Below are 22991 nucleotides of genomic sequence, written 5' to 3' on the forward strand. Positions count from 1 at the left end.
ACTAACTTGGATATCTGTCTTAATGATGCACAGTCCTTTCCTCACTCCTGATTGTACCAGTGCATAATGGATTAATGTGCTTCACAGCCCTCAGAATGAGCAATAGAGAAGAACATATGTTGACATACATATGATGGCAAGTAGTTTCTTCTTGACTTGTAGAGTTTGTTCTGTGTGTGTTTTGCAAAAATCTGATTCAAAGGTGCGAGAAGCCTTTGTCCGCTTGCATACAAGGTTATTATGAAATTTATGTAAAATGTAAAAGAAAGTAGGGCATTTGGGTAGAAGCATGCAATGGTGATTTCTGCATCTCAAACAATTCAATTTATTGAAACAAAAGCCAACAACAGCGGTGGGTATAACCCAACAAGAAATGACAAGGGATTCAGGTGTGGAGAGAGTAAGCCACTCCATCTGAGGTACCCCAGTCTCCAGCAGCCGTCCCCTAATGATGCGACCTCGACGAGCTGGAGCATTGCCTTCCATGAAAGTAGGCCTGTGTTGTCCATCGAAAGCACAATGACTGGATTCATGATGTTATTCAAGTAGTATGGGCTTGTCACAAAGTGTAGGGCAGTTCTTTATTGACCAGACACACCTGCCCACACTGTAACTCCACCACCACCAAACACTCATCAGGTGATAATGCCTGTGCCTAGTGGTGTCGACAGGTACCCTTGAAGTTTGTCTAGCACACAGGCCACTCTGATGTACACAGTTTCGAATGGTCTGATATGACAGTTGGGTGCCTCTCACCTCCCTTAAATGTGCCTGGAGTGGCATTCATCATCCAGATCCTGGTCTCATGTTATCAAAATGTGAACAGAATGATGTTGTTTAAATGCCAATTCTAAATGAACCAGGAAATGTATTGGTCAATTCGTGGCTCAAACTCCTGATTTTTGCTGTTAATTTTGCCATTAAGCTCACTGTTAGAGAACAGCAAGTTCTGCAAAAAATACTGAAACACTGAATAGTTGGACATGTGAAAAAAGAGGATACTGGCCAGATTTGACACACCAACTTAGTAATTGGTAACCCTTTCCAGTGCGTTTATGACCCTCTGAGCATGGTTCATCATCTGAGTGTCTTGCAGTCGCAAATCAATATTTGCTTCATTTCATTAATCAAAAAGACTAATACACCTGATAGAACAAGTAGTATGCTCATTAAATAAATGCCTAGGAGTGATGCCCTTGTAGCATTAATTGATGTAATTTGCTAGGCTGTGTAACCTGCCTGAAATGATTAATGTCTAGACCATAGCCAGTGGTACCCAGCTTCAGAACCGCTGCCCCGCAACTTTTACGGGGTTTCATCTCCCTTATGTTTCATCTTCCTTAAGACTACCCCCTCATGGCAGACTTTGTAATTGCAGTTGCAGTAGTTTTATTCTATAAGATTTGTAATTGACTACAAATGTAGATTTAATGTATACAGCTTTCTTATTGAAGGAGACAAAACCATTTTAATAGAGAAACCATTTGTAATTTGTCACATTTTCCATTCTTACTTTAGTGCCAAAACATTTTTACATATATAGTGAGATTTTCAACTGGAATATTTTCATGGAGATCTACATTTACATTTACGGCATTTAGCAGACGCTCTTATCCAGAGCGACTTACAAAGTGCTTTGTATCCGATCACATAATTCATCCTAGGAAATAGTATCTAGGATGTTATTTTAGTGTTCCATTTATTATTTATTTATTTATTTATTGAACTGTGTGTGTGTTTTTTTACAATAATTTATTGACATTTCCTTGTCCTGTAACATCATGCAAAAGTCTTGGGCCTATCAATAAACTTCTCAAAATATGTTTAGTTTGAATTGCGTAATTATGCGCAGTTTTGACCCAAAGAATGTCATAACGCCCCACTTGTCACAGTCGGCTTTCGTCGGCGATTTCCAGCACTGCAAGTTGTTATTGTCCTTTGAGAGGTAATGTTCCGTTATTTCATACCGTTAACGATATTTAACAAATCGGTAGTTAGTCAGGATTGTTTTCGGGTAAACACTGAAGTCGCCCATGTTTAGTTCATTGCGGGCTGGCTGGCTATCACTGCTAATAACGTCAGCTATTGCCTTAATTAGCCCGCTAGCGAAGAGGACTAGCTAGTGAGTTAAGGCCCGTCAGATTAAAAAGTTGTCATTCGGTTACTTGCCACAAAGCTGACCTTTGCAGTCTTTCGAAAGTGAATATTAAAAAAGATGTAATTATTACAACCTGTCTTATGTATTCATAGGCAACGTGTACCGAACCTGTCTGGTTAGCTAGCTAGTTAGCCTAGCTGAATTGAGACGTTGCTAGGCAATCGAGGATAGCTAACGTAGCTACTTTGTTTTTATCTAGTAATTTTAGCAGCAGGGCGGGAGGGATAGTTATGTAGATGATGTTGTCTATTAAAATCCCACGTTACTGCACAACTTCTTTAATAATGGGCAGTCAGAAAAGAAAACAACAACGAGCTTGCTAGACGAATTTGGACAGCTAGCTGTCGTGTCCTAGCATACCAATGTCAACTTTAGGCAAGTGACATCTCGTCGATGTTTGTCGTTTCCTATGCTGGCTATATCGCTTTTGTTTGACTTCTAGGGTGAGGTCTTGTCTGGGATAACAGCAAATAGGTTCTAAATTACATAGAAGATGTTTAAATAACAATTAGTTTTCGCTTTGCTATTTAAATAAATGATCCAAACGTGAAAGGTGTTTGTAGACCTATTTTGTAACTTTATATGGGCATATGAGCGAGTACCACACAGAGATCTGACACTCAGAAAAATCAGGGAGGAAAAAAGTAACCGATGGAGTAGCGTTTCCCCAAAAACCAAAGGCAACACTTTTGCCATGCTTTTATGATCAGGTGACTAACTACAGTTCAGTTTGTAGCACTCACATTGTGGAGGACACATTTCTACCTTGCCTGTAGCAGCAGCACAGCCCAGGTGAGGGTAAGCAGCACCCACGTCCAGAGTGAGATCTGGGAGCTATGGTGTAGTTTATAGTGCAGGGCTGTCTACAGTACTCCAGATTGCCCCTTGGCTACATGAGGCTAGTGTCCCCTCCCTCTGTGCCAAGTGGTTATTTAAGGGGAGAAAGCATATTTTGTTTTTGCATTTTATAAATCAGTTTAGATCTCGCTCTGTAACATTATGTCTGTGGCAAGAAGTTTGAGTGCACGCCAGGTGAGTGATTCTTTTCAGTGTATTGAACATTGTCTTATGTTACAGATTCGACTGGTTTTTATCTTAGAGACTCATAGTCATATCCTTTATCAGTAAATTCTAAAAAGGCTTTCTATACATAACCAGTGTAGTCATCTTCACCGTCTGTCCTGCCTTGAAAGACACGTGCTGTCCAGGAAAGGAAGGCTAGCTCACCGCAGCTGTATCAGAAAGGCTCTGTCTGCCCTCCGTACGAGGAGCCGGCTTCTCCTCCACCGCTGTCCCGGGAAAGTGGGTGTTGCTCGGGCTGGAGGGGCCGCGGCTCAGGCTGCCAGCGGTCCAGCGTTCCAATGGTGCGAGGGTCTGTTCCCTTAACCTCCAGTCTCCTCACAGAGTCCCACCGGGGGAGTGGAGGGGGGCACTCGATACTCTTTCTTTTCACGCGGTTGAAATGCGGGGTGCGTTCAGTTCTCTCAGCCTTGTCCCGGGGCTCGTGACTGCGATGAGCAGGTTATGGCAATGTGGGGTGGTGTGAACGTGGGCAAATCCCACCCTGGTCACGCAGACATGGCTTGTGATGTGCTGCGTACGGTCTGTGCCTCGGGTACGGCTTGTGCAGCTCTGCTGAATGTGGACACACACACACACACACACACACACAGCTCTACTGTTCCTAAGTATTTATATTTTCACTCATATGACCTATCCTGTCCCAAACTGCTCCCTCAACAAATAAGTACTTAGAACTTTTAGGTGGGTTATGTAAGTTTAACTTGTATGACTAGTTATCCATTGTGCCTGGTACTAAAGGATGTTGCCAAATCTACAGTAGTTCATCGGTGTCTGCCACCCAGTGATTAGCTAACCTTTCTTAGTTTACATTTCCCTCAAAGGGTTTTCTCTCTGAGCAGAATTTTTAAAATGTGATTTATTGTGTCTTTTCCAAAGCTGAGAGCGCTAATTACATGATCGGTGTTTCTGTGTAGGACAGGAGACACAGAGATACATTCACACTCTCTTTCTAGGGCCTCATTGCATTCCTGTAATTGGCTGCTTTGAGTTTTTACACAATCTAGTCATTTTCTTTGATCTGATGTGACTTTGGTAGGTGGTTTTGGTTTGGTCTGAGTCTCTCCCTCTCTCCCTCCCTCCCTCCATCTCTCTCCCTTCTCCACATACATGTCTGCGTCCCAGCCATTGAGCGGAGCGAGCAGCAGGATGAGTTCTGAGGGGTCGGGTAAGCCGGCGCGGGTGGGCTCACTGGTGGAGGTGATCGGTAAAGGGCAGCGTGGCACGGTGGCATACGTGGGTGCCACCCTCTTCGCCACAGGCAAGTGGGTGGGGGTCATCCTTGACGAGCCCAAGGGCAAGAATGATGGCACCGTCCAGGGCAAGGCCTACTTCACCTGCAAGGAGAATCATGGGATATTCGTCCGGCAGTCTCAGGTGAGTGGGCACACACGCTCCCACCCACACACACCTATACTTAAATAGATACAGTAGTTGAAAATAATATACATTATTCCTTCTTTCCCACTCGTGTTGATCCATCAAATTGCATCTCACTTTCAGATCCAGGTGCTTGAAGAAGGAGGAAGTTCTGCCACCTCTCCAGACACACCTGAGTCTGGTGCTTCCAAACTGCCCCGCAGAGGTATGCGCTCTTGGACTTGACACCACCCTGAAGACTTGAGTCTACACACCCTCCATCAGTATAAAGAACTCAAAACGTTTTAGCTGTCACTTCAAAAGCTAAATATCAGACCAATAGAACTGAACAGAACCTTTTAGCATTTGCTTGAGCAACACAAAGTATGTGTGCGAGTGTAAGTAGATGCATCCTGATTGAAGCTTTAATTTAAATATTTGGGCAAATTCTAAGGATTTATTTTTTGTTGCTGTTCTTTCTAATGTCACAGAGATGGCAGACAGCGCTGGGAAAGCAGTTAAGCAGGTACGGTCACCTCCTTTTCCCTCTCATTCTGTTTGTTTCATTGACTTCACTCTTGGAATTGTACGATTACCTATTTTTAAATGTTTTAGTGCAACACGAAAGCCTGTAATAATTTTATAACCATTTCAAAGTGCACTTATTCAAAAACATCATTGGGGCCACACATAGACTTCTTTGTAAACTCTGATTGATTGGGCCACACATAGACTTCTTTGTAAACTCTGATTGATATTATTAATCGAATTGTTTGTGTTGAGATTCACTTTAAATGTGAATCAGGCCACTTTTAGTGGTCATGTGACCCGTTTGAAGGCTTTATTTACTCATTATTCAGTGAGCCCAGTATTATCTCTTCCATTCACTCTCCCTAAACATCAATTAGCATTTCTGCTTTCACTACCATCAGTTGTACTACTAATGGTATTTACTCTAGGCCAATCAGTACTGGCATCGTCAGTTACCATTAGCGCCACTATAAGAACCTCGAAGTGTAAGCACCAGAGTAATTCTGATCTGTGGGATGAGCTAGTTTTTCTAGCTGTGTTCTAAGTGCCAGATGTAGTGACTTAGATGCAGTGGGAGGGTATGCTGCAAGTTCTTGAGCTGTAAAGCCTGGTAAACACAGTTCTTTACAGTATTGTATGTCACAATTTCAGTGTGTATTAGTGCCTTTCAATCATTTTCAGTTTTTAAACAGTTATTTGACAATACCAAAAGCCATGATCTTGCCGTCTTTGTTGTGGGGTTTTGATGAGGCTGCTGATTTCTGATTCATTTTTGAGCTTTAAGTACTCCAAGCTGATTGAGGAATGTTTTCTGTGTGTGTGTGTGTGTGTGTGTGTGTGTGTGTGTGTGTGTGTGTGTGTGTGTGTGTGAACACATTTTAAAAGACTTCAACTACAAAGAAGGTACAGAAGATTCTCCCTTGTTTTGTGTCAGTCATTCTCACCTCACTTGGTTTGGTTTGACATGGCTCCAGTACACATTCCTTTCTTCTCTTCAAAGTGCTTTCTGTCCGTTTTGCATTTTTGGGTTCCTCTTGTGTTCCTCTTCACATTTGTGACAACTGACATGTCCGCCACGGTCATGTCCATCACGGTCATGTTTCATGTGTTCTGTCCTCTGTACTGTTAGATTCTTGTTTCTATGACAACAGTAGGTGATGCTGGCTCAGTAGGATGTAGTCAGGAATGTTGTGATGACACGAGCCCTCTGGATGATACTCATGTTGCTCGTTTTCCTGGGGCGATTCCAGCACAAAATCTTCATGAATCAGACCTTTTTTTGTGTGTGAAAATTGCAATTCCATCCTCAGAGCATTATTCATCCCTGAAACTCTTCTCTGTATTCATGATGTCAGGTCAATATGCTGCTGCTAATCCTTAATATTGTTTGTGTTCTTCTGCTTTTGAAACGCCTGGCCCTCGTCTCTGTCTCTCTCCCCCTTCTCTCTCTCTCTTACCTTCTGTCTCTCTCTTTTTGTCCGTCTGTCTTACCCTCCCTCTCTCTTGCTTTCACTCTACCCCTTACTCTCTCTGTTCTCTCCTATGCTCTCTTCTCTTCCAATCTGTTCTTCTCCTTTTCTTTATTCTTTCCTACTTTCCGGTAACCCCCCCCCCCCCCCCCCACCCCACCCCCCTTGTGTTCCTCTTGACTTCTATACAACATTTCCATCCTCCCTCAGTTTGCTGTGCGCCGTAGTGCCAAGGTGAGCCTAAACACAAGGACACTGGGAAATGTAGTTCCAGACTTTGTGAATGCATTTTCCACTACACTTTAGTCACACTTAACAGTTATACAGCTGGCCATTTATGGGAATCATTCAGTAATAGATTGTTGGGATTTTTTTACACATACCCTATTTTAAAAAGGACTGTCTTGCTGACATAGGCCTGTGTTATGAGTGAGGCATGTAAACAGGCACTTGGCTAGGCTCACCTAATGAAGCATGTGTTCGTGTACAGTGGAATACTCCTGGTCGTCTCTCCTACTCCAGCTCCTTCCCCTCCCTTATCATGGTATGTCCCAGACAGAACCTCCCCCTCCAGCACGGTGGTGGTACAGCCCAGTCCTGGAGGTGCTGCCGAAAGAGACTCGCACTCTTTTGAAAAAACGGCAGCAGACTGACAGTTTCAGTTACTCTCAACCAACACATGAATTCGATTATAATAAGTGCTAAATCACAACTGATCGTAGATCAGTCCGGCATGGTTCCTCCATGATTGGGTGGACAGGACTCTTGTGCGACTACAGTAACGTGACTGCACACCTCTGAGGAAGAGGTCTCTGCTCACTGCACTGGGATTAATCACCGGGATGTGGACCACCACATATAGCCTAGAGGGATGAGGACAAGGTGTACAATATCACCAGTGTGCTTTTACTGAGTAGAACATTCTCTCTTTCTCTCTCTCTCTCTCTCTCCCTCTGTTGCTTGACGTTTCTCCCTCTCTCTTCTATAGACTGGCCGCCCCTCTGCCACTGGTCCTGGGCTCCCAGCGTCAGAGAGCGAGCCGGCAGCTCCTTCCCAGACTGCACTGGGAGCTCCCATCATGCCACAGCCCAGCGCCACCACCCCTAGTGTCCCCGCCCAGTCCATGTCTAGCAAGGTGAGACAGCTCGGACTCTCAGGACAGGAAGTGGAGCTGATGAACGGCGTCTTCCTGCCCTGTCACACTAACTCCCTCAGTACCGGTATATATGGGAAACGGGAGAGGCTGCTCAATTTTCTATTGCAGTCGCATAACAAATCCATGCTAATATGTAGCTTTCACTTTTAATGTTGACCTATAGCTTGCGGGAGGAGGCCTTTGGCAAGCTGATGCTAAAATGTGTTTTGCAAGTCCCTCGAGCGCATCCATGCTTGAGAAAAAGGGCAAATAAAATGTTCTTTTCTACTCACGTGAAAATTTAGATGGAATTAAAAATACTTTGTGTTATTTTTGCCAGAAATTTTATAACGGGTGAAAGACAGCAGAATCTTTACTGATGCAGGAGTAAGCAAAAAAAACTGACACAGCAAATATGTATGGGGCTAATTTCCTTAAGGAACATGGGTAATAATTACCTTACCCCACCTCCTGATGGTTAATTAATTGGATCATGCCTAATGACCAAATAAGGAGTGTTTGATGAAAAATGACACACTGCATTCCTAATATCTCTGCCCCTGATTGTCATTTTTACCACCAAAACATTTATCATATTTTCAGTTTTGCATTTAGTGATCATTGCTGAATATATATTTTTCACTGCCAGAGATGTGCAGAATTTCTGAAACGTCCAGGCTAATAAGAGCCAGTACAGTGAATGCTTCATAATAATAATTGGAAAAATGACTTCTTGCTCCTTTAATTCTCTGTTGTTTGATGTGTGTCTCTCAGGAGGAGGAGGCGTTGCGTGCGCAGGTCAAAGACCTGGAGGAGAAGCTGGAGACTCTGCGGATGAAGCGGGCGGAGGACAAGACCAAGATGAAGGAGCTGGAGAAGCACAAGATCCAGCTGGAGCAGCTGCAGGAGTGGAAGAGCAAGATGCAGGAGCAGCAGAACGACCTCCAGAGACAGTTGAAGGAGGCCAAGAAGGTCCACACACACACACACACACACACACACACACACACACACACACACACACACACACACACACTCACACACACACACTCGCACACACACACTCACACACACACACTCACACACACACACTCGCACACACACACTCACACACACACACTCGCACACACACACTCACACACACACACTCACACACACACACTCACACACACACACTCGCACACACACACTCACACACACACACTCACACACACACACTCGCACACACACACTCGCACACACACACTCACACACACACTCAGACACCACACGGACACATATACACACACACACACACACACACACACACACGGACACACTCACACACACACACGGACACACTCAGACACCACACGGACACACTCAGACACCACACGGACACACTCAGACACCACACGGACACACATACACACACACACACACGGACACACTCGGACACCACACGGACACACTCGGACACCACACGGACACACTCGGACACCACACGGACACACACGGACACACTCGGACACCACACGGACACACTCGGACACCACACGGACACACTCGGACACCACACGGACACACTCGGACACCACACGGACACACTCGGACACCACACGGACACACATACACACACACACACACGGACACACTCGGACACACTCGGACACCACACGGACACACTCGGACACCACACGGACACACTCGGACACCACACGGACACACTCAGACACCACACGGACACACATACACATTCAGACACCACACGGACACACATACACACTCAGACACCACACGGACACACATACACACTCAGACACCACACACTTCATCCTGCCGGTTCTTGTTTACTTGGACCCACTGACCGATGAGAAATCCCATTATGATGGGATTATTAAGTGCAAGTAAACCTGTGTATGTCTCAGAAAGGGCATATGGATATTTGTCTATATCGTGTGTGTGTGTGTGTGTGTGTGTGTGTGTGTGTGTGTGTGTGCGTGCGTGTGTGTGTGCGCGTGTACACGCAGGAAGCACGTGAAGCACAGGAGGCTAAAGACCACTACATGGAGGAGATGGCCGACACTGCAGACGCTGTCGAGATGGCCACGCTGGATAAGGAGATGGCAGAGGAGCGAGCAGAGTCCCTTCAGCAGGAGGTGGACGGCCTGAAGGAGAGAGTGGAGGAGCTGACCATGGACCTGGAGATCCTCAAACACGAAATAGAGGAGAAAGGTGATACGCACGCGCGCGCACACACACTGATTTTAGCTTATAATGAATGCCTTATATTCTCTAAGATGTGTAAATGCCTTGCTTTCTCTGTTTCTCATTGCCTCTCCCTCTCTAGGCTCAGATGGTGCTGCATCCAGTTATCATGTGAAGCAGCTGGAGGAGCAGAATGGGCGGCTGAAGGAGGCACTGGTCAGGTGGGCTCCTCCTCCTCCTCCTCTTCCTCCTGAGCCATACCAGAAGCCCAAGTACAGCCCAAATACAGCCACACCTGCAGAACAGCTCTGACAAACCACACCCCCACAGTAGTTTCGATAAACCACACCCCTAAAATGGCTAGCTATTTGTCCGGTCAGCCTGTCTGGTTAGCATCACTAGCGTGAGTCACTGAGCTTCTAAGAGCTTCAGGATGCTTGTGTTTCAGTTGGTGTCACTCGGCCATGTTCACTGGGGACTATGCAGTTGTCCCGTTCGGCCTGTTTTGATCGCATTAGTATCACGACTTCTTTTCGTTCTGCCTCGTTCTTAATGACGTGTCCCGTTCGGCTACATGCTAAACAGACACCCACGCGAACAAGCCATGGGCGCTCGCATGGGACAGTGCGATCCGAACGGCCGTGTGCTTGTGTGGGACGGCGTGATCTGAACTGCTGCCTGCTGTGTGCTTGCATCTAGGATGCGGGACTTGTCATCGTCGGAGAAGCAGGAACACGTGAAGCTCCAGAAGCAAATGGAGAAGAAGAACTCCGAGCTGGAGGGTCTGAGGGCGCAGAAGGAGAAACTACAACAGGAGATGAAGCAGTCCGAGGCCACCATAGACGAACTCAAAGAGCAGGTCAGCGAAACGTCTGTCGGAATGCAGCACACTAGAAATGTCCAAACACACACACGCGTCACAAAGCAGCACACGGGAAACACACATACGTTTTGGTCCGATACTGTGCAGGACCTGCACACATTCCCTTGAGTAAGTTAACGTCTGAGGCCAAATGACACCGCCTGCCTTATTAACGGGTCCTGTTTGCTCCAGGTGGACGCAGCACTGGGTGCGGAGGAGATGGTGGAAACCCTTGCCGAGAGAAATTTGGATCTGGAAGAGAAAGTGAGGGAACTGAAGGAGACCGTCAGCGACTTGGTAAGAGAGACAACTGTGCAGAAACCATTCCATTAAAACCCAGGGAAGCATTCACTAGGGGAACCTACATGGCAGCTGCCACATGGTGCTTTGCAAATATTCTGTTCTGTTATGTTTACCTCATTTACCTGGAAAGCCTGCTTCCTGCTTTCCTCCTGTACAGACGCTTTTCTGTCAGCTCTGCCTGTCCTTTCATTTATTTGAGTTATATCTACAAGTTCAAGTTATTTTTACAAGTTAAAAGGATCCATTACTCGTTACTTCACTTGGTAAGCTTTTTTACATTCATCTATAAAGGATTATTTAGCATTTTTTACATTCCGACAGTCCGACACTGCGAGTGAACTGTTTTTTGCGCCTCATCCTTGTGAGTGGTTTTTGTGCACTGTTTTATCAGCAGCTGATATTGTTTTCTGCTGTGAAATACCTGCCAGAACTTATTGGGTGTTATTTTTGCACTTTGGATTTTTAACTTGGATATTTGAGCCTTGTGCCCGGTGCTTTTGCGATTATGGCTCATGCTTCCACATCATCTATTTGCTCTGAGTGTATCAAACTGTCTCAGAGGGTTGCAGAACTTCAGGAAAGAATCCATACCTTACATTCTATAAGGGAGGAGGAAGAATATCTGGACTCGATTCTTGCCACACAAACTGCTGACAAAACCGTCCCTGTGACTGGCAAAGAAAGAGACGTTTCTCTCCATTGTCGCTGGGATGTACTGGGGGCAAAGCCTAAGCTCATCTTGGCCTCAACTCCTAATCCCGTTAACAACAACAATGATAAGGGCTGGACTCTTGTTCGGGGGAAGGAATGTAGCAGAAACCAGCACAGCAGCGGCGGCAAGCAGCAATCTTCAGAACAGAACATTCTTCTCGATAACAGATATGAAGCTCTTGCCTCAACTGAAGTAGCAGAAACTGAGCAGTCTCATCACAACATACTGCCTCCCTCTCCAGGACATCAAGGACATCAAACGCACCCCAATCAGCATCAGAGATCCGACTCCAGTCTGGCTGCTAAGCTTGCAAATAACTCTGGCCATTCGCGGACCAACCACCAGGCTGCCAACTGTGTTAGCCAGCAGCATGCTAACAAGCATGCTAAGAGGGTTAGCCATCAGGATGCTAACCATGTTGGCCATCGGGGTGGTAACCATGTTGGCCATCGGGGTGGTAACCATGTTGGCCATCGGGGTGGTAACCATGTTGGCCATCGGGGTGGTAACCATGCTGGCCATCGGGGTGGTAACCATGTTGGCCATCGGGGTGGTAACCATGTTGGCCATCGGGGTGGTAACCATGTTAGCCGCCGAGGCATTAACGGTGAAAGAAGACGAGGAACACCGCCACAGCCCAAAACGCTGCTAATTGGGGACTCAGTCATCAGAGATGTATGGAGCAACAGTATTAAGGTCTTTTGCTTTCCTCGTGTTACTGTCTGTGAAGTGATGCCCATGATTCCACACATATTGCATGGCCATCCAGCCACAGAAAGACTGATTGTACATGTCGGCTCTAGCGATGTTTACAAACAACAGTCTGAGATACTGAAACAGGATTTTAACCATCTGCTCGACATTCTGGAGTTTTCCCGGTGTGAAGTGTTCATTTCTGGACCAATACCAACTGCACGTCGAGGCAGTGGTCACTTTACCAGACTGCTGGCTCTAAACAGCTGGCTCACTACAGCCTGTGCACATCGGAAGGTAAACTTCATTGACAATTTCAACATCTTTTGGGGGCGTCCTGAGCTTTTTAAACCTGATCAGCTTCACCCTAACAGGGCTGGGACTCAAATGCTTGTGGATAATCTAATGTATGGAATCACTCACATGCGGAATCTGCACCCAACCGCCAGCAGTAACGTCAGTAATGTCAGTCAAAGGAGCCCATCTCCTGTCAGAGAATCTGTCCACAGTCTCAGAGGTAAACTCCAGGAGATTGAAGAGGTTCCACAACACTACAGTCTGCAGTCTTGTAGGATCTCACCTACTTCTCCTGCACACTCAGTGATTTCTCAGGTCTGACACACTGGAACCCATGCTCCTAGTCAGTGCTACATTCCAGTTATTTTAAATAGCCGGTGGCATGGCTCTCAGAATCTAAATAAAAATGTAATCAGAAGAAAACATAAGGGTACAAAACATTGTAACAAACAAAATTTGATCCCAGTGAAATGCACAAGTGATGTAAGCGATGCTGATCAAACACATCAAGTCTTCAAAGTCTCCTTACTAAACGTCCGCTCACTCACAAACAAGTCTTTTGTAATAGCTAAATTAATTGAAGATTACTGTCTGGACTTTCTTTTTCTAACAGAGACTTGGCTTGATAGCAATGGAGCAATAGTGCTAAATGAAGCTTCACCTCCCGACTTTAACTATATTAATGTCTCCAGGGTAAATAAGAGAGGTGGTGGTGTTGCATGTTTTTACCATAAAGCATTCCGCTGTAAGCAGATCTCATTAGGGGAACATCCTACGTTTGAATATCTGGCAGTACAACTCAACAGTACTTATTCAGTTCTTTTGATTGTTATCTATCATCCTCCCAGACTACATGCAGATTTTCTTGAAGATTTTGAAGAAATGCTTTCAAGGATTTTAATTGATTTTGATTATGTTTTAATTGCTGGGGATTTTAATATTCACATGGATATATCCACAAATCCAATCACTTCAGAATTCATGAGGATGCTTAACTCTTTTGATCTCATACAGCATGTATCAGGCCCAACTCATAAGCATGGCCACATCTTAGATTTGGTCATTTCTAAACGTATAGAGGTTAATAATACTGAAATTACTGATGTTGCAATCTCTGACCATTTTGGTGTATTTTTCAACATGTCATTATCTACTAGAACACTCAGTGAAAAGCGCACAATAACCAAGCGTTATCTCAGTGATGGCAGTGCCGTGGCCTTCACAGACATGATACAGTCCCTCCCTCCTCTCTCAGAAAATGGGAATGAGCTAGTTGAAACATTCACACACAGAGTTAGGAACTGTATTGATGCTGTGGCACCAAAGGTAACTAAAATAATCTCTGGTAAAATTAAGATGCCCTGGAGAAACACTCCATCTATTGTAAAATTTAGGCAAGATTGTAGGCAGGCTGAGAGACGTTGGCGAAAGTCAAAATTGCAAGTACATTTTGATATTTATAAAACAACATTGCAGAATTACAACAGTGAAGTGAAATCAGCAAGGAAAAACTATTTCTCTACCTTAATCAATTCATCCAATAATAACTCAGCTGTCTTGTTCAGAAGCATAGATCAGCTAGTAAACCCCACCTCCTGTGGCTTCCCTGAGACTGTTTCAGTAGAAAAATGTGAGGAGTTTGCTATATTTTTTAGGGACAAGATTACTAGTATAAGGCAGAACATAGCAACAAGCACTAATAGACCATCCACCCTTATATCAGTTACTCAGCCTAACTTTAATATGTCTTATTTCCAAGAAGTTGACATGGTAACACTACTTGATGTGATTTCATCACTAAAATCCTCTACTTGTGAACTGGACCCTTTACCAACAAGCTTTTTCAAGCAGGTTCTGAGCTCATTAGCAAATGAAGTTCTAACGATTGTTAATCAGTCTCTGCAATTGGGAGAATTCCCTAAAATTTTTAAAACTGCAATGGTTAAACCACTATTAAAGAACAGAAATCTTTATCCCACAATTCTTAATAATTATCGACCTATATCTAACCTTTCCTTTCTTAGCAAAATAATTGAAAAAATAGTGTCAATCCAGTTGAATGACTATGTCAAAGTAAATCAAATAAATGACACTTTTCAATCTGGTTTCAGAGCTCTCCACAGCACTGAAACAGCCCTAGTTAAGGTAGTAAATGACTTGAGATTGAATAAGGATGCAGGCAAACTCTCAGTCCTTTTTCTGCTAGATTTAAGCGCCGCTTTTGACACCGTTGATCATGAAATACTTCTTGATCGACTACAGAGCTGGGTAGGCCTTAGTGGCTTAGTCTTAGACTGGTTTAGATCGTACCTAACTGGGCGTGATTACTATGTAGCATTAGGTACCTCTTCCTCCACACATCAAAAAATAACTTGTGGCGTCCCCCAAGGATCAATTCTTGGGCCGTTACTATTCAACCTATATATGCTTCCGTTACCACACATCATTAATAAACATGGTATTAGTTATCATCAATATGCAGATGACACTCAACTGTATATCTCGCTAGAACCTAAAGCCCTAAAATCAATTTGCTCACTGTTTGACTGCATAGATGATATACAGACATGGATGTCTGACAATTTTCTGCAGTTAAATAAACAGAAGACAGAGGTTCTTGTTCTTGGCAGTGATTCACAAAGGAATGATGTCCAGACTTATTTAAATCAAATGAATCTGAAAGCCAGACAATGTGTTAAGAACCTGGGCGTCACCTTTGATAATGAGCTCAGCTTCAAATCACACATCATGACTACATGCAAGACAGCTTACTTTCATCTTCGGAACATCGCTAAGGTCCGAGATATGCTCTCTCCTGCTGACAGTGAAAAACTTGTCCATGCATTTATCACATCAAGGCTAGATTATTGTAACGCTGTTCTATCTGCTCTTCCAAAGAGCTCTATTTCGCACCTACAGCGAGTTCAGAACGCGGCTGCAAGGGTTCTGACCCGCAGGAGAAAGAGAGATCATATTACACCTGCACTCCACTCACTGCACTGGTTACCTGTCAGCTTTAGAATAGATTTTAAGGTTCTAGTCATGGTTTTTAAATGTCTTCATGGTCTTGCCCCTCTTTACCTAAGTGAAATGATGGTTAGATATGTTCCAGTCAGGTCTCTCAGGTCTTCAAACAGTAATCTACTGGTGATTCCTAAAAGCCGATTAAAGATTGGCGAGGGTGCTTTTAGCCACTATGGCCCAAAGCTCTGGAATTCTCTTCCTGAAGAGCTCAGAGGCATTTCATCCTTGCATAGTTTTAAGAGCAGTCTCAAAACATTCCTGTTTAGATCCGCTTTTAGTTAAGAAACTCTATCTTAATAGTTTTATCTTATTTACTTTACTTTTTATTATCTTACTTACTTCACTTTTTACTTTTTATGTTATTTTAATATTTTTATCTTTAATTTCTTTTAACATTTTCTTTTTGTCTTTTTGTCTTTGTCTTATCTCCTTTTAATGTTTCTTTTATGTATACTGTAAAGCACTTTGAGTTACATGTATGTATGAAAGGTGCTATACAAATAAAGATTATTATTATTATTATTATTATTATTATTCATATTTTATTTGCCTAGTTGAACTTTTTCAAATATCAGCAGCGCGTTGTGACTTTTATTTGCAGCTTCCAAACAAAGCATGCCTTAATGTATTCATCTATTGATTTATTTGTCTATTTCTTCCCGTTTGCGTGCTGACTCTGCGACCTTTGACACCGCAGGAAGCGATCAATGACATGAACGACGAGCTGCAGGAGAACTCACGTGAGACGGAGCTGGAGCTGCGTGAGCAGGTGGACCTGGCGGCGGCACGCGTGCGGGAGGCCAACAGGCGCGCCGAGGCGGCCCAGGAGACTGTGGCCGACTACCAGCAGACCATCAACAAGTACAGGGAGCTCACCAGCCACCTACAGGTCAGACACCGAACTGCAGGCAGGAATGAACTCGTGATATTTCCCCATGTCAGGGTTGAATCTCATCAACAGGGTCTTTTAGCATATGGTCCACCAACATTAAGATGTGCCGTAATAGACACTCAGTCAGGGTGGAATGTGGCTGTACCCGCTGCTGAATGCCACATTTTCTCAAGAATTCTCAAGAATTTCCCTCTGGGATTAATAAAGTCTTCTCACTCAAATGTTTCTTTTCCTGTCACTCTCTGGCCCAAAACAGGATGTTAACCGAGAGCTGACCACTCAGCAGAGCGCCACAGCAGAGCAGCTCCAGCAGGCCCCCGCCACCGACCTCTTCGACTTCAAGATCAAATTTGCTGAGACCAAAGCTTACGCCAAGGTACTCTACCCCACTCTACTGCCCTACCGCAGTCTGATTATAACCCTGCACATGGAGATCCACTGCAGTCTGATTATAACCCTGCACATGGAGATCCACTGCAGTCTGATTATAACCCTGCTCATAGAGATCTACTGCAGTCTGATTATAACCTTGCTCATGGATATCGGCAGTCTGATTCTGTTCTGATTGAGTAAACTTGTAGCTAACTATTTTACAGGCTGTGCAACAGATAAAAGTCGGCAAGCTTTTGCTTGTTTGTTTGTTTTTGAGGAGCTTGGTCCAGTCGTGTGTTGCTCATGTTGGCATGCGTGTGTGTGTAGGCCATCGAGATGGAGCTCCGTAAGATGGAGGTGACCCAGGCCAACAGGCAGGTGTCCCTGCTCACCTCCTTCATGCCCGACTCCTTCCTGCGGCACGGGGGAGATCACGACTGCATCCTGGTGCTGCTGCTCATCCCAAGACTCATCTGCAAGGTGCAGGGGGTGGGGCTACAGCAGGGGTAATCAATTAAATCTTTCCGCGGTCCATTTTTGGCAGATAGCTCAGACCTTAGGTCCGGGTCCGCGGTGGCGAACGAAAGGAAAGTTGTTGAGCGGGGGGGGGGGCGAACGAAAGTTGTTGAGCGGGGGGGCGAACGTAACACTCAAATGGGTGGTGATCGTAACGTCTGAAAATAAATTCTCCGGTTTAAAATATAGTCTCCCGTTAAAATTGTTTTGGCATTTGGGTCCGTATCCAGTTAATCAGGAATGTGATTGGGTCCGGACAGGACGGCATTCGGGTCCGGATCCGGACCGCGGTCCGCCATTTGGTGATACCTGGGCTACAGGATATATGGGTGGGCGGGGCTGCCAGATATGTGTGAGATGGTTGGGGGGTGTGAGAATACTCTTGAGAATGCTCAGGTGTCCAGGTTTGTAAGTATCAGTTATCTGTGTTGATTAATAAATTGGCCAGGAAAATAATGTCATTAAGTCTGGAACCATGCATGTGTTTTCATTTTACTGTGTCAAGCACATAATGATAGTCTGACAAATATCCTTACTGACAAAGCTCATTAAGATAATTTAATCTTAAATCTTGGATTAAGATTAGAGATGCATGAGTACCGATACTGGTATCGGGTATTTGCCCGATACCATGTCCATTTACCCGTACTCGTACTCGCAAACGAGGCTCCGATACCAACATCCGATACCTTTTTTCTAGTGTACGTAAACCACGTTATGCTAATGAGCAGACAATTCAACATGTCTGCGATCTGGAAGTACTTCACAATTAGTGATGACAACCCAAGCAAAGCAGACTGCAAACTGTGTTCTATTAAAATATCAAGAGGAGGTACTTCTGCGTCTTCCTACAACACGAGTAACCTGATAAAACATCTTAAAATGAAACACAAAACTCAGCACGACGAGTTCACTGCTATCAAACCACTGCATCAACCAACACTGCAGCAAACGCCAAGTAGACGAGAGAAAATGTCTACACACCACCCTAGATCTGTGAAGATAACGGAAGCTCTTAGCCAGTTTATTGTTCTTGATGATCAACCATTTTCGGTCATTGAGAATCAGGGATTTCGGCACCTTCTTGATGTGTTAGAGCCCAAGTATGAAATTCCCAGCCGTTATCATATAACGGAGACCATTTTACCGAAGATGCACGAAAAGGTGCAAACGCATATCAAGAGCTTGTTGCATGATATTACAGCCTTCAGCTTTACTACGGACATTTGGAGCAGCAGCGTCTGTCCAATGTCTCTCATTAGCTTAACTGCACAGTGGATAGACGATAGTTTCATTCTTCAGAGAGTTGTACTGCACGCAAAGCAATTCCGTGGGTCACATACGGGCCAGGCAATAGCAAGCACATTTGAGGAAATGCTCAAGACTTGGGCCATTCCTAAAAGTTCTGTCCATGTCGTGGTGCGTGACAATGCCAGAAACATGATAAAGGCAATGGATGATGCTGGACTGCCTAGCCTTTCGTGCATTGCACACACACTCCAGCTGGCGGTAAACGAGGGTCTGCTTGCACAGCGCAGTGTCGCTGATGCGGTGGCAGTCGGGCGCAGAGTTGTTGGGCATTTCAAGCGTTCGACTTTGGCGTATTACCGCTTAGAAGACATTCAGTTGCAGCTCAACCAGCCAATGAAACGTCTCCAACAAGAAGTAAAAACACGGTGGAACAGCACATTCTATATGCTACAGTCCCTCATTGAGCAGAAACGGAAAGTGAGCGATTACTTAGCTCCGTGGCACACATTGTCACTGAAAGCAGAAACAGGCTCACAGCTAAACATGCAGAGATGCTTCTTTTCCTGAAGAACCTGCCACTTACAGTTGTAAAAAAAGATTAGCTTTTAGTAAAATACTGTAAGTAAAAATACTGAAAATGTTGTTTTTTGTTGACATGGTGTTTGTGTAGGTAAAAAATGTTCATATAAATTATAGTCCATGCAGTTTTATGTTGGTTTTGTATTGATTTCATTGCACTATTTTACATTAATAACTAAATTATTACATAATGCTCCTGACTGCTTAATTCTATGTAAGTATCGGTATCGGTATCGGCAAGTACAAAAATACACATACTCGTACTCGTACTCGGTTGGAAAAAAATGGTATTTATGCATCCCTAATTAAGATGATCCTGGTTTTAGAAGTGATTTGTAATGTGCATGTGTGATGTAACAAATCTGGTCACGTTAGTAAGGTGTCGTAGAGGATATTTGTTAGCATTGCTGTTTCTCTCGACACTAACCTTGTCTAACCCTAAATCTTGACCTTATCATGGTCACAGAAACCATCTTAAATTCATGTGAACTGTGAAAGCAGATGATGAGTGAGGTGTGTTTGTGCACGTGTCTCTGCCCACAGGCCGAGCTGATAAGGAAGCAGGCCCAGGAGAAGTTTGATCTGAACGGCAATACGGTGGAGCGCAGTGGCCTTCGTGGGCCAGCGGGGGAGCAGTTGAGCTTCGCCTCAGGACTGGTTTACTCCCTTACCCTGCTGCAGGCCACCCTGCACAAATATGAGCAGTATGTATCTCACACACACACACACACACTACTCTCCCACCTGCAGTATGACCATACATTATTTTATTATTAATCTCGTCATCATTTACCAATGGTGACAGGCATCAGGATTTTAAAATAAAGCATTGAGCTACATCCTGGAAACATAAGCACTGCATGAAAGGCAACAAAACCAGCTTCAAATCAGTAGAGGAAGAACGTCAGATTCATTAGGGTTCACACACGTAGTGTGGGAAACCTATTGTAATTAATCATACAAATCTTTTTGGAAACCGTATAAAAGGCTTTTATTTTGCGCTTCTTCTAAAATCTTAGAAGATTTTTTTCATTAACAGAAGTTTTGACAGCTCTGCCTATGATCTCACTTAGATTTTTAATGTGAACACACACGCTCTTCTGCCATGAACAAGCTGGTGATACAGCACAACTTCTGTGAGGTCTAGCCATAAAAGGCACAGTGTTGAAAGTGCTCGCGTGCAACATCACGGTCTTGCCACTCTTCAGAGGGCTTTACATTTACATTTAGTTAGGTCATGTAATTAAAAAGCATGGAGTCAGCTATCACAGCTATGCTGATGATACACAATTATATATTTCTGTAGAGCCAAAAGATGCAGGTGCCTTAAATAAATTAACAACCTGCTTATCAAGTATAATTAATTGGATGAATAATAATTTTTTTTTAATTAAATGAAGATAAAACTGAAATTCTTATAATTGGTAATGAAGCAGAGAGAACTCAAGTTTTAAATAAATTGGGAAATTTGGCTCCAAAATTGAAAGATCAAATTAGAAATCTTGGTGTAATTTTAGATTCTACATTGACTTTTAAGCCTCACATTGAAAATGTTCTTCCATTTAAGAAATGTAGCGAGAGCGAGACCCTTTCTTAAACTGCAAGATGCTGAAAAACTGATCCATGCTTTTGTTTTTTCACGATTAGACTACTGTAATGCATTATTCACTGGACTGCTCAAAACCACAATTGACAGACTACAACCAGAACGCTGCAGCCAGAGTCTTAACACGTACAAAAAAGAGGGAACATATAACACCTGTTTTAGTGTCACTTCATTGGCTACCTGTATCATTTAGAATTGATTTTAAACTTCTCTTATTGGTTTATAAATCTCTAAATGGGTTAGCACCTACATACATCTCAGAGTGTTTGATAGATTATGTTACAAATCGTGCACCAAGATCATCGGGAGCTAGCTTACTTAAACTTCCCAGGATAAAGCACAAAAAGACTGGTGAAGCAGCTTTCTGTTTTTACGCTCCAAAAATCTGGAACTCTTTACCAGTTAACATTCATCAGGCACAGAGTCTTACTAGCTTTAAAAAGCAGCTAAAAACCTTTCTTTTTACCCTAGCTTTCTATTAACTGTTACAATTGATTGACTTGTTATTTTATTTTATTTTTTTTATACTTCATTTTATAATTTAATGATTTGATATCTTATTAAATATCTACTTTTAATTGTTTTAATTGTTCGGTATTACTTATTGTGTTTTATTTTTTCTGTTTTATCAAATTTTATTGTGAAGCACTTTGAGCTGTATTTATGTATGAAAGGTGCTATATAAATAAAGTTATTATTATTATTATTTACAGCATTTAGCAGACGCTCTTATCCAGAGCGACTTACAAAAGTGCTTTGTATCCGATCAACCACCTCGTCTCTGGAGCTCTTTACAGCTGTCAAGTCTGAGGAGGGCTTTGCATCTGCCCGCTCTCTGGAGTGTGTGCATGTGTTTTTGTGTGTGTGAGGGGCAATCATGTGAAGTTAATGTCAAGTACAGCATACAGAAATGTGGATATTTAAGGAACAGCAGGTCTTCTGGCTGCCCTGTATCCAGGAATGGTTTTATCCAGTCTTGTTAAAGGCACCATCTTGTGTGTGTGTCTGTGTGTCTGTCTGTGTGTCTGTCTGTGTGTCTGTCTGTGTGTCTGTCTGTGTGTCTGTCTGTGTGTCTGTCTGTCTGTGTGTGTGTGTGTGTGTGTGTGTGTGTGTGTGTGTGTGTGTGTGTGTGTGTGTGTGTGTGTGTGTGTGTGTGTGTGTGTGTGTGTGTGTGTGTCTTCCTCCCTCAGGGCCCTGAACCAGTGCAGTGTGGAGGTGTTTAAGCGGATGGGCACCCTGTACTCAGAGATGAGCGTGCACGAGCGTTGTCTGGACTTCCTCATTGACCTCTTGCACAAAGACCAGCTCGATGAGACCATTCAAGTGGAGCCCCTCACCAAGGCCATTAAGTATTACCAGGTACACACGGCCCTAAACCACCACACACACACACACACATACACACACACACACACACACACACACACACACACACACACACACACACGTACATAATGTCCAGTGAACTATAGCCAACACAAGTTCAGGCAGCATCTGGCACACGTTCCCACACACACACATTCATACACACACTAGAGATAGGGACTCGAGTTTGGGACTCGTACTCGAGTCGCACTTAAGTCGCATATACAGTGACTTCAGACTCGACTTAGACTTACATTCAAAAGCCTTCCAACTCGACTTGGACTCGTGATTTGAGACTCGTGAACAATCTTTAATTTGTAATATTCTTTTGTGTTTCATTTGACAATCTCTTCTTCGTATGTCTGTATGCTTTTCACTTCCCGCTGACGTAACGTTATGTGACACAAATGCGCGCACCGCAAACCATCCCGATCATGGTGGCGCCGGTGAGGACGCTTGCTACTGTTCCACCATTCATAATAAGCAGAAATAAGCAGAGCAGAAAACTGCAGCGTGTTTGGTATAAAAATACAGGACGCTGGTTCCACCACATTTTATTCGCCACCTGAAAACCCACCCAGAAAGGTTAGTCACTGCCTG

The 22991-nt window shown here is 43.9% G+C and overlaps 1 protein-coding gene across 8 annotated transcripts in view; it reads left to right on the plus strand.

The window, feature by feature from the left end:
* The first annotated feature begins 1810 nt into the window (after positions 1-1810).
* Positions 1811-22991, plus strand: part of dctn1a (dynactin 1a) — a 28445-nt gene continuing 7264 nt past the window's right edge. Inside the window, exons 1-18 of one of the 8 annotated variants that reach the window (XM_077010466.1) lie at positions 1811-1945; positions 4364-4615; positions 4742-4823; positions 5089-5123; positions 6014-6031; positions 6808-6831; positions 7088-7141; positions 7586-7732; positions 8507-8704; positions 9742-9946; positions 10062-10140; positions 10619-10778; positions 10974-11078; positions 16508-16699; positions 16959-17078; positions 17402-17554; positions 19964-20124; positions 22217-22385. In XM_077010466.1, the coding sequence (XP_076866581.1) occupies positions 4388-4615; positions 4742-4823; positions 5089-5123; positions 6014-6031; positions 6808-6831; positions 7088-7141; positions 7586-7732; positions 8507-8704; positions 9742-9946; positions 10062-10140; positions 10619-10778; positions 10974-11078; positions 16508-16699; positions 16959-17078; positions 17402-17554; positions 19964-20124; positions 22217-22385 (2130 nt within the window). In that variant the 5' untranslated portion in view covers positions 1811-1945; positions 4364-4387. Of the gene's footprint in view, positions 1946-3142; positions 3191-4363; positions 4616-4741; positions 4824-5088; positions 5124-6013; positions 6032-6807; positions 6832-7087; positions 7142-7585; positions 7733-8506; positions 8705-9741; positions 9947-10061; positions 10141-10618; positions 10779-10973; positions 11079-16507; positions 16700-16958; positions 17079-17401; positions 17555-19963; positions 20125-22216; positions 22386-22991 lie in introns of those variants that run through there. The other 7 variants (XM_077010434.1, XM_077010455.1, XM_077010451.1 and 4 more) reach the window with 7 other exon arrangements.

The sequence above is a fragment of the Brachyhypopomus gauderio genome, chromosome 1, assembly GCF_052324685.1.
Source record: "Brachyhypopomus gauderio isolate BG-103 chromosome 1, BGAUD_0.2, whole genome shotgun sequence".
NCBI lineage: Eukaryota > Metazoa > Chordata > Actinopteri > Gymnotiformes > Hypopomidae > Brachyhypopomus > Brachyhypopomus gauderio.